Source organism: Elephantulus edwardii, unplaced genomic scaffold, assembly GCF_000299155.1.
Source record: "Elephantulus edwardii isolate Elephantulus edwardi_28Jun2011 unplaced genomic scaffold, EleEdw1.0 scaffold00087, whole genome shotgun sequence".
In the NCBI taxonomy this organism is placed as follows: domain Eukaryota; kingdom Metazoa; phylum Chordata; class Mammalia; order Macroscelidea; family Macroscelididae; genus Elephantulus; species Elephantulus edwardii.
The window spans coordinates 7,784,218-7,796,896 of NW_006399837.1; the positions used below are offsets into that span (position 1 = coordinate 7,784,218).

Genomic DNA, 12,679 nt, shown 5'->3' on the forward strand with positions numbered 1-12,679 from the left:
GCCTGTAGAGTTAAATACTTAACATTTTAATATGTTTACTGTGACTGCAAAGAACAGTACAAGTACTTACTATTCATTTCCTCTTGTGTCTTTCCAAAATGTAATCCCTTTAGTCAGTTTCTCTGCCTCAGTCAGGGATATGTGTTGCTGGGTGATTGGCATTGCCAACCATCCCATCAGTGGGCAAGCACTAACGCTCACACTATCCAGGGACCTAGGTAAAAATTTTCCTGGGTAGAGTTTAAGCATTGCCCAGGACATAAGTACCACCTGCATGCAGGCACTGACCTGTGCCATTCGCATCCTGAGTGGCCACCAAGTCACCGAACCTCTGACTCAACCAACTGTAGAAAGCCCTTGAATACTTTCTATGCCTGGTGAGAACCCTCCCTGGAGCACCAATAAAATGACAAGGAAGGACAGCAGCCCTGCTAGCGGCATCTTCTAACACTCCCGGAGCCCTCCTGACCTTAGATAATGTGAGACACTTACTGAGAAGTCGTCGCTGGGGAAGAACAGGAGCTCGTGAAGAGGATCCTTCCCATAGGTCTTCTCAAGTTCTTCTATGACTGTTTCATAATCCAAAGGCTCGAGAAGTCTAGGCTTTTCCTGCTGTAGAAAGAGAATATACTCTAAGCATTTCCTCATACATTTTCCCACATTCTCAGTTCAGGCTGGATTTCACTCTCAGCCTCACTCAAGCTTTGACACTACATGATCCCTCCAGGGAGTCACAGAGCTGTGAAACACTGAGGGCAGAGCCCAGTAAGTCTTCTTTTCAGATCTCAGACAGTACAAGAAGGTCTTGAAATGCTTGCTGCCTCTCTCACTAATCCAAGCCATCTGCCCTGAGCCCTTAAGACTCTGGACATGCAAGCCTAGCACCTTCACAGAAAGAGTTATTTATGAAGACCTTATCTCTGTCAGCATTAAGCTCTTCAGCTTCTTTGCTATGGGACTATGATTTTATGGGACCATCAATTTTTTGCTGTATTATCCACTCTCTTCTGAGTCTTACTAAGGTCAATTTTAAACTACTGTCATCATGCAAGTAGTCCAACTGTTGTCTTAGTTATAACTGAAGCATGGACACTGTGTCAGGATTAATTACTTGGCTCTTAGCTTTCTTGCTGCTTCAGAGAGAAGCTGAATAATAATTTTTTCCCAAAGTTAAAAAGGTACCTTCTTTAATTTTGCATATTGCAGTGGCTAAAGTTTGTTTTATTCCACTCGTCAAAAGCAATGTCAAAATACACTGATTGCCTTGAGTTTGTGCAATTAATCCTCTGGTAGAAACAGTTTTGTTTTTTCATGTTTGGTGAAAGCTTTGATTCAGTAGCTCCCAAACCAGGGAAGCAACCTAAGTGCCCATCAATAAATGAATGGACAGTAAAACTATGGTACATCCACACAAGGGAATACTACACAGCCCTATAAAACAATGACATAGTAAAACATTACTCAACTTAGGGGAACCTTGAGGACATTATGCTAAGTGAAATATCTTAGTCACAAAAGGATGAATACTGCATAACATCACTGATATAAAATAGGACAGACAATGAAGGTGGATTGGGAAGGGAATGGGGAAAGAGTAGATGGATAATAAATACTGTAATAGAACAGATGAGGGGAAGAACTGTCTGAGCGGAATATAAGATCATGCATTACATGTATGAGAACCATCTGGAACAGGGGGTGCATTGTGGGGCAGAAAATGATTTAATAGAACTTTCAACAACACAACTGTCAGACATTCAGTGCGGTGCAAACGAAGAAAGACCTGGGAAAATAGCCAGATAATTACAAAGCTTTAAAACCCTGAAGTCATGAGGAAAGGCATCTACTCTCAAAGCAGTTGACCATGGAGCAAAAGAAAGAAATGTGGGTGAGAAGGGCTGCTTCATTCAGGGTCGATGTGTTTGTCTGAAACTATACAGATTGATAAAATAATGAAAAACAAGGGATACTCAAATAATGAACAAAACCTTGTGAAACAGAAAATAGAAACTACAGGCTAAGTCTCCTACTCTTTTCATAAATTTCAAGAGTCTAAATATAAAAAGATGAATGCTGGGTTAATTTTGGATTTATGAAAAACTTGAGTAATCACTATATAATGTGATCTCTTAGTTGGGAATACACACACACACACACACATAGATACAAGCATATATATACACATATATAAACATATATACACACATATAAACATATACACAAACATATATATATATATACACATATATATGTATATGTATATATATAAACACATATATGTTCAGTGTCATCAAGCCAGAACTAACCCATAGCTGACCCTCCAGTGGGTTTTCAGAAGCTGTAAATCACACAGGAGGAGACCAATGGAGCAGCTAGTAGATTCAAATCTTGTGCTTTTATATTACTGTATAAATAATATAGCACAGCTTCTTGCCAGTAGAGCTTTAAAGTGTGCTTGAGTGTGTGTGTCCTATCTCCAAACCTTTTCACTGCACATTTTCCAAATTTTGTTGTTTCAACTGGCCATGATACATTAAATTCCAAAACAGACATGTGTTTTTTAATATACATGAATATTCATACACACACACAGATACACACACACACACATATATACACACACATACATACATACACACATAGTGGCATACACACACACACACACACACACACACACACACATATACACACATAGTAGCCTAGTGATAAGAAACTACACTTCAATTCCACAGGCACAATGTTCAAATCCACCAGCTGCTCCATGGGTTAAGGACGGGCAATCTCCTCTGTGCAAATAACTGCTTCTGAAAACTGGCCAGAGGATCCGCTATGAGTTGGTTTTGACTCGATGGTACTTAAAACACACAGAAACACGTCTATGTACACACACACACACACATTTTGTTTTCTATAACTATTATCAGTTACTTTTCACCAGCTCACACTTTGCTCAGTACTATAAAAAATGCACTTTGAACCTCAATTTTAGGCCTTCTTTGGACATTAAGGAATCAACAGCTTTTATTGATATTTTCAGTAATTGTTACCAAGTTCCTCAATTTTTATTTTGATGCCTTTCCACAGTTTTTCTTTTTAAGGAACATAAATCTGCCAACACCTTTTTTGAAAATAAAGTAATCAAGCCATTTACAAACACTTGAAGTGACAAACTCAAGATAATGCAGGGTAAACAGTTTTCCTTGGAAGCACTAGTCAAGGCAGAGGTGCTCCATACAGCAAATGAAAATGCAAGCATCCAGGCAAGTACTGAGACCCACATAAAGCCGATTTGCTGTTTATCAACATTCAAATTCAAGTGTGGGTTTTGTACTTTATCTGGGAAACCCTCTGCACAGTCACACCCGCACTACTAAGATGCTCTAAAAGTGTTTGAGCCTTTACTAGCTTGCTTATTACCAATCTTCTTTCATTTCCTTCTATTATTGTAACTGTGTGTCTGAGATGCAACAAGGAAAATGCTTAGTAAAAAGCCACCTTGTAATCTTATCCTCTTATTCCTCCCATAAGGCATTAGAGCTGCTCACACCTGATGGCAGGTCTCCACAAGTCAGAATCAGCGGCAGGTTTTGGTTTTGGTTTTCAGGTCACGAATGACAGACATATGTGCAACCACTATGGAAGGAGGTATGGCGCTTTCTCAAAAAGTTGCAAATAGAAATATGATTTGACCCAGCAATTCCACCACTGGGAAGGTACCCTAAAGAAAACACAACTGCCAACCAAACAGATACATGCACACCTATGCTTATTTCAGCTTTGTTCACAATAACAAAGAGTTTGGAAACAACCCAAGTGTCCATCAACAAACGAATAGAGAGAGAAGCTGTGGTATATTCACAACAATGGAATACTATGCTGCATTGAAAAACAAGGAACTCATTCAATATTATTCAAAATGGGTGACCCTGGAGGGCATTATGCTGAGTGAAGTTTCTCAGTTACAAAAAGGCAGATACGGCATCATGTCACCGTTATAAAAGAGGACTGACATCGGGGTTGGGGGGGAGACTGAGAAAGATGGGATAAATAACATATACTGCATTGAAACAGATGAGAGAGAAAACTGTTTAAAAGGGATAGATGATTAGGTATTGTTGTCATGACAGGAGTCCAGAATGAAGGTAGCATAGTGGAGTGGACTTGGGGGGAGAGACTGAATAATAATGAAATAAATTTTTCTTTTCAAAAAGAAAAGCAAATTGGGGAGGGGTTGGCAGAGAGAAAAGTATAACAATGAATGAATGGAAATCCAGTCTCCATAAACTTTCATTAAAATGAATTTAAAATAAAAAAAGAATGACACATGACTTGATTAATGAATGATTGATTAGGTCTTTCTTTCAAATTTCACACTACAATGATTTTTACATGAAGGTATGAAACCTAGTAGATCTACTTCATATACCTTTTTTTTCCCCATGGGGAGAATATACCAATAAATTCTCTTTGTAGAGAATTTGTTCATCAAGATGTCACTTTCATTACAGACAATGCTTCACTCTTTTGTGAATATGCAGGTAAAAATTAAAAAATAAAACCCCCAGTGGCACATTTCTAGGACCAAAGCCAAACGTGTCAACTGTTCCCAGCTATGAGGACAATAATCCACGTTTATTCCACTAGCAGTTCTCTCTGGAGCAAGGGAGCTGCGTGCTCAGGGTTTCAGTGAAGGAGGCAGATGGATGCGAGGATGGAGGAATCCGTTACCTTCTCCCTGCTGCTGCCTGCAGGGTTGCTGAGTGAGACTGGGAACTGAGCAGCATTGATTTACAACGTGAACAACGGCTGGGTTGTCCCTCCAGAATTTAATGGGTCTGCTTCTCTTGGAAAAGCATCAGCTGAGATGAGGCATGTGCCAAGAATACCCTGAACTGGAGTGTGTTTTTATAGTGCTTTTGACTCTTAGGCTGTTTTTCAAATGAGTAATGAGTTTCATTGGTGTTGATTGCTGTCGAGTTGAGCATGACTCATGGTGACTCTATGAACAAAAGACCCAATGCCTTTCTATAACTATAGTCGTTTCTCCAAGTTCATAGAGTTTCCAGAAGCATATAGTTTAGAAAGTGGATGCCACTCATGTTTCCAAACCTGTCTTAACCTGAGAGCTTCACCAAACACTGTCCACCATGGGCAGCTGTTATGGCATCTGACCCGTCAGCGGCACAAGGTTCAGTGTCACAGCAAACCCAGGTTACTTCAGTGCAGCAAATTGACAGAAGAGTGCTGTACAACTTAGAAGAATGTTCCTCCAAAACTGTGTGCATGAAAAAAGGCAGCCAACAGTACCTGTTACCGTGTAGCAGGATTCATGTTGCCCCAGAGTGGTAAGTGGCCCTATTTTTAAAAATACACTATTAGGAAATTTGCTGTTCTAGTTCCACAAACACACAGCTTTCTTCCAAGCCAACTTTACAGTAGCAGAAGGGGTCCTATACAAAGCAAATGCTCTCTCCTTTTCTCCTTAATCCACAACTTCTCATGGAAGCCCAACACAATGTATCTAAGCCTTGGAAGAATGAACAGTCATCTTCAAAGTAGTAAGTTTCAGAGCAAAGTTTGTTTTAAGTGAGCAAATGGCCTTCCCTTATCTAAAGCCTCTACTTTTAAGAATACAATGCTCTTCTACAAAGCCTTGAGTTATTTTCTTAAATAGATTTCTAAATCAAATGGGTAAAGTGAGTATTTGAAGAAGGAAACAGTGAAAAATCAATAACTTACTAATACAGACTCTTCTTCACACATAAACACAACCTAACATGCAACATCCTAGATAACCCAGGGTTGCTGTGGGGAAGTGACAAATTATAGATTCTCAAGGTTAATATGTAACAGAGTACGCTAGTGCCTGAATATCTGGAGTTCAAATCTTGCCATTGCCATTGTTAACTATAAAATTTTGGGCCTATTAAATAAAACATCTCTTCCTCAACTTCCTCATCTGTGAAATCAATGCCTTGGTAGGAACTAATCCATAGTAGTAAATGAGGCAGTATTTTTGCAGCCCTTGAAATATTAACATATTATAGTACTTATTATATGAAGCCTTAAATAGATAAAGGCTGTGAGTCTTATGTTTTCACTAGGACTAGATATAAAATGTGTATACTGCACAGTCAGTGCACAGCAATAACAAATAGAGGCATTCTATGCATACTTGCTGAATAAATGAAAGTCTGAAGTCTTTTCCCTCCAGGAATTCATTTCCTAGTAATCTATCTTAAAGAAATAATCAGAAGTACAGTTCAAGATTTATATATAAAGAAATATTTTTTAGAATCACCTTTATAACAAGATGGAGAAAACACATTCCTTTTAATCAAGGAAGGCTAGCAGAGGCTGGTTGGTCCCTGGATGCCATGTTTAGTGAATTCAAAGATCAAAGCAAGTATGCGAAAAACTGGTCAAGCTTTCATTTATAAACAATATCTCAGGGCAATCGTTTTGGGAGCCACCTCCATGGCTCCAGAAAGCCTAGGTTTCTGTAAAAATTTGAGCTTCTGTTGTGCATTCTTCCCCCTGCCTTGTGATCAGGAACTTTTAATAGAATTGTTGATCTAAATGTCTCATCTTGGTAGCCAGCCACTACCTAGTTCTGGTCTCCTGACAGGAGCGAGCTGTTCACTGAGATACCAACCACCCATCCCATTTCCTCCTCCTTGACCTTTCTGCTTCTTCCTCTATTGTTGTACTGACTGAAGACTGCTAGACCTTGTCTGAAACCAAGCAATGTATCGCTCTAACTCCTGGAAATCTGCCATGGAGTTACTGAAGCTGTACATCTTAATATGAACACAGTGGAAACCTTTCTTCTAAAAAGCAGCTGATAGATTTGAACCAACAACCTTTCAGTTGGCAGCACAACATGCTAACCACTATACTATGAACTAAAATGAGTTTTTGGAGAAACTTTGATAGTAGAATAGAGATTTGATCAAATTAATAAGGGGTTGTGCAGTAAATGTGAGTTTATTCTTCTAGCGTTTCAAATCCCAAATGAAGTGAGTTTATACACAACATCTTGCACATCATTGGCTTTTTTTGTAGAACCAAGAGGAGACTAGGGTTGTTATGGTCAAGGTGGCAAACATAACTACAAGAGAAAAAAGACACTTACTGCCTCAGAAGGAAGGAAGGTGAGAAGGTCATCGTGACCAGGCATCCACAATCAGGCACCTTATGCCATAGAATTAGAACAGAGAACGTGTAAATCTCTGAGGGAGAGTAAGGCCTGAGGCAAGACCACTTTTAAAAACAAACAAACAAACTGTTCTTGCATTAATGTTAAATAGAGATGGGAATAACCATTGCACATCAAGGATAAGAGCACACGATTTAAAAATGTTACAGGAAATAAGTTCACATACCTACAATTTTGAAGATTGTATTTTCACAGCAGGACAACTGCATTTTGTTACTTCGACTTCTTTGAATTTCTGAAATTTTTATAATGACATGTATTGCTTTAATAATTGGGGAGGGGAGGAAGAAAGAATGAAGCTGTCCAAATTCTTATGTAAACACTGGGAAAGTATTTTATTTTTAAATAGTTTACCCTTTAAAAGGTCACCAGAGAGGAAGCTTGGAAATTCACAATGGGACTTCACACAAAAGTTCAACTACCAACAACTTCAAGTAATTAAGACACAAGATGCACAACATACTGGAAAGAACTACCAGAGGAAAAAAATATTACAGATCACATATGTGTTTTTAAGTTAATGACAGCAAAAAAAGGGGGGGGGGTTGGGGGGAAATTACAATGAGTAACTCAGGAGTGTATTTTTAGCTGTGTCACTCACTACTCCAGAGTCATTTCTGACTCACAGAATTCCCCACTGGGCTTCTGAGGCTGTAAATCATAATTGGAGGAAAGTGTTCATTTTCCTTTACAGGAGTTTCTGGTGAATTCGAACCTCCAGAGGGGCTTGGACTTTTTTGGTTAGAAGCACAACTGACTAGGAACCAAGCCATGAGTCCCTTTTTAGCTGTAAGCTGTTGTTACTATGCACCATCCAGTCAGAACCAACTCAGAGCTGATCCTCCAGGGCTTTCAGAAGCAGTAACTCACACAGGAGTGGAACATCCACCTTTCTCCTGGGCGGCTAGTAGATTCAAACTGTGTGCCTTTTGGGTGGTAGCACAGCTTCATACCACTGGGCCACTAGAACTCCCAAGCTATACAGGAAACCACAAACATCTGGTACATTATGTCAACACCTATGTACAACGATCCCAGACTCAAATCTGAACATCAAGTTGGAAGCCAAGGTCTTTAATCAAATAGAATCAAAGCCAAACTCGCTGCAGTTGAGTCAGTTCTGATTCGTGGGAGCCCTGTGTGTCCCTGAAAGGAACTGCTGCATTATTACTTGATTATAATATTTAAAGACATATTTTCCAGGTCATTCTTCAAATCACTAACCTTTAGGTCGTTACTGAATTACTAACCACTCAAATCACCCAGAGACCTTCTCTTACTCACCATCTCTGTGATTTGGGGAGCACTCAACCACGAACCGAAAGGTCAACAGTTTAGATCTGTGTGCCACACTCTGAGAGAAAGAAGGTGGCAATCTGCTTCTGCAAAGATTAAAAAGAACAATCCAAACCCCTCAAAAAAAAATCACCAAAACACAAATCTCACTGCCATGGAGTTAACTGCGAATCACAGCGGCCCTCCTTTGGGATTCCAGAGTGGTTTATCTCCATGGGGAAGGAGAACCCATATTTCTTGCCAAAGTGATCTTCTGAATAGGAGTTGTTTTTCATAAAGAGTACAACCTTGGAAACCCTACGGGCGGTTCTACTGTATCCTGTAGAGTCACTATGAGGTAGAATTGGATTGATGGCCACTGAGGTTGTCATGTGAACAAGTTAATGAAGTTTTCTGAAGCTTAGCTAATGCTGAGGTTGTTCTTGTAAGCTTCCATCAGAGCCTCATAGATGCACGTGACCTTGCACACCATGGGGTCAGGACACTGTGATTCGCAGGGGTGTCCCTGATTTTTACAAGCAGATTTTAGCCCTTTCTCCTAGCCCATCTCAGCCTGACAGCTCTGCCTGAATCCTGGTCACCATCGCAGTACAAGGCAAGCCTTCATAGTCAGTGACTGACTTTAAGATGCTGAGCTTAATTTAGGGCCACTACCTGCTAACAACAGTGTCCTTGGAAGGATCAAGAAGGTGGAATATCAGAAACTGCTAAATGAACCACTGAATGTCATATAACTATAGATTTTTCCTTATTTGAAAAGAACTGAAATTTACTATCAATGTTTTACTCTTCCCCTCTATGTGTCAGAACCAAATTAACCAATAAGCTGACCAAACCAGATGCTTCATGATTCAGCTACTGTGATCAATGTCTTTATAGTCATTGTCTAAACTTTATTTTTTAAAAAAACTTGATAGTTAATGGATCTAGTGGAACAAAAGAGAGAAAAATATAAGCAACATCACTGATATAATAGGAAGAGGCAGCTTATTACCCATGAAGCTTTTGAGCCAAATATTCCTACTCTGGTTCCCACAAGGAAAGAGGCAAATGGAGTTAATTATGTAGATCAGAAAGTCAAGTGACTTAGAGACTCGCTATTTTATATCCCTGAAGAAATAGACCAGAAAATACTTTTCATGTATTTATAATTCCAGGTCACAAGAAAAGAAATACATTCAGATGTTAGTTTAAGAATACATTAGCTATCTCAACAGAAATAAGTATCAGAAGAATAAAGAGGTAGATACTTTTGTTTTATTTTTGATGTAGATATTTTTCACTGTATTTGCATTTCTTTCTTTATATACTGCATTTTTTTCTTAACACATTTCTTTAACTTTCTCAATAGGAGGCAAGCTTTCAACACTCAAGAGTTAAGACCACCGAGTCCTAGTCTTGGAAGTGCGATTGATGTAATTTGGAAGAGAGAACAATCACTGGAGTGAATCCTTTGCCGCTAAGAGTCCTGTATTTGGGTCCCAAGTTTTAAATGTAACTGGGGAGCCAATCACAGGTTTACTCTCTTACGTTCACTGTCTACTGTAGTTCTGTGACGTGAACTAGTTCTCTTGGTTCTCCTTTTCAGATTTCAGATCTTTTCAAGACACACTGAGGAAAGAATGTTCTCTCCCGCCATTAAGAAGTTTTCCATTGCTCTGCCACATTCAGGGTATGCACATCCTCAGTCTTCCGCAGTCACTCTACCTTGTTTCTAGAGATCTGAACTGCTATCTTTTTTAAAAAATTTATTATTAATTTTTATGAAAATTTACAGAGACTTTGGATTTCCATTCATTCATTGTTACACTTTTCTCCCGGCCTACCCACTACAATCTTCTCTTTGAAAAGTAAAAGAAAAATTCTTTCATGTGGGTGCTCATAAACAAAGTAATCCTATATCTCAATGTTTCTCTTGTTTACAGAACAATTTGCTCATCTTTAATATCTTAGAGGAAACAAAAGTAGAGATTTAACAAACAGGATGAACTCTGGTGGTCTTCTTCCTAGGGAGTGGGGCTGTTAACCCACAGCCACTCTTGTCTCTGGGGTTTCAAGTCCACAGTGAAGGCTACAGACAGACAAGCAATCTCCTCCCTGTCATTTCCAAATTCAGAAACCCAGCAGGGGGTCAGCTATAAGCTGGTTCCACCTCAACCACAATGACTGAATGTGTGAGTGATTAACAAACAAAACCAAGGCAACTCTTTAAAACCTTTCTCCACATTTTGCCATACAGACAAGTTAAAGAGATAAAAGTCAGGAGTCCAGAAGGAGGTAGCACAGCCAGTGGACCTGGTGGGGAAGGACTGATTAACAATGAAGTAATTTTTTTCTTTTCTTTTTTCAAGAAGAAAAGCGAATTAGGGGGGAGGGGTGGGCAGGGAGAAAAGTGCAATAATGAATGAATGGAAATCCAAAGTCTCTGTAAACTTTCATTAAAATCAATTTAAAATAAAAAAAAAGAAAAGAAAGTCACTGGGGGGAAGGGGAGGAGAAAGGGAGGGAGGAAAATGTGCAACAATGAATGAAAATCCAACTTTTCTGTAAACATTCATTAAAATCACAACTAAAATAAAAAATTTCATTATTTGAAAAAAGGCAGTGATCATTCATGAGATGTTGAAAGGAACCCTAAAGAAAGTCTAATCTTAAAATGTCCTGAATAAATTAGCAATAGCACAGCTGTTGACAAATTTCAGGGTTATCAAGATAACTTATGAGAGTTTAGAAGACAGAAAAGACGTATGGATAATTTAGACTGTATCGTAACCCAGTGTCGTTTGGTCTTCACACAACTGGAATGGAAATAACTTCCACACAATTTATGTCTGAAACAAACGAGAAGATTGGAGGGAGTTAACACAGCTGGATCCCAGGCCACAGCTGTCAGCCTTGTGACAGATTCAGTTCTACTATTTTATTTTATTAATTTTAATGAATGTTTACAGAGATTTTGGATTCCCATTCATTCATTATTGCATTTTTGAGTTCTACTTTTCAAGAGAGAGTGTTCCACTGGACAATATCTCAAGGGGTCTTGCTCTAGAAAGCAAGATGTGCTCTTCCCACCCCAAAGGAAATGGTTGAAAAAAAGAAATAAGCTGTGTTATGCTGACCCTTTAACCTTCTCTGTTTGAACCACAGAGTTTCGGAAGAATGGAAAAACACTAGCTCAGTCAGATAACTCTACAGTCGGGTAAGCTCAAATTAGGCTACTTTTGGAAATGGTTCCCTTGGTAACGAAGATGGACACAGATCACAAAAGAGATCAACCAGCCTTAATTCATTAAACATCTATCCCATGTTAGTTATACAAAGGAAGTTGAAACTGGTAAGCCATCAAACCCTTTCAAACAGAAGAAACTCTTCATATTGAACACACATGTCATAGTAGAAAAAAGAAAAATATTCCATTTTGTTAGCCTTTTATTAGAGAGAAACAATTGACATAAATAAGCTTTAGCTGTTTCATGATATAAAGTATACTCTTAAATTGGATTCAGATCTCTGACAATTTATATTATGCCCTAACAAATTTAGAATTTGCTCACATATCTGGTATTAGCATATCAAAATTCACACTTCATTTTTTTGCCTGGCAAATACAAAAATATTGGCTGCTTCTTGGTTAATGCTGGTACTTGTAAAATGTAGAAAATATCCAAGGTCTAAATCAAATTACTTTGCATGTCTAGTTTAACTTTTTAGGAACATTTGAAAGATAATAAATATCATTAAAAATACATCACAGCTCAATTACACGTCTGCCTGACACCAGGGAAATGAGAACCTCAGAGCAAGCTACCGAGGATATCAGATTTAAAGTCTGGGATGAAAGCTGGGCTGGCTTCAAAACGGATACTATTTTAATACTTTAACACTCACACAAACAAACTTTCACTCACAGGGCAAATGACATTTGTATACACACCCAATACCCCTGTGTACACAGGTATACACGAACACACACATGAATATGAAGAATTCTTTCAACAATATGCATCTAACACTTTTAGTAATCCTTGTCAAGATGATAATTCACTAACTGATGTCTCTCTCTTACCTTGGACTATGTGAAATGGAATATGTTGTTGTTGTTGTTATGTGCCGTCGAGTCATTTGCGACTCATAGCGACCCTATGTACAACAGCCCTAAACCCT

General features: G+C 38.7%; 1 protein-coding gene across 1 annotated transcript in view; it reads right to left on the bottom strand.

Annotated features, from left to right (window-relative positions):
• DOCK10 (dedicator of cytokinesis 10) overlaps positions 1-12,679 on the bottom strand; it is a 286,066-nt gene that overhangs the window by 196,584 nt on the left and 76,803 nt on the right. Inside the window, exon 2 of the mRNA XM_006890320.1 lies at positions 493-612. Within this exon, the coding sequence (XP_006890382.1) occupies positions 493-612 (120 nt within the window). The remainder of the gene's footprint in view (positions 1-492; positions 613-12,679) is intronic.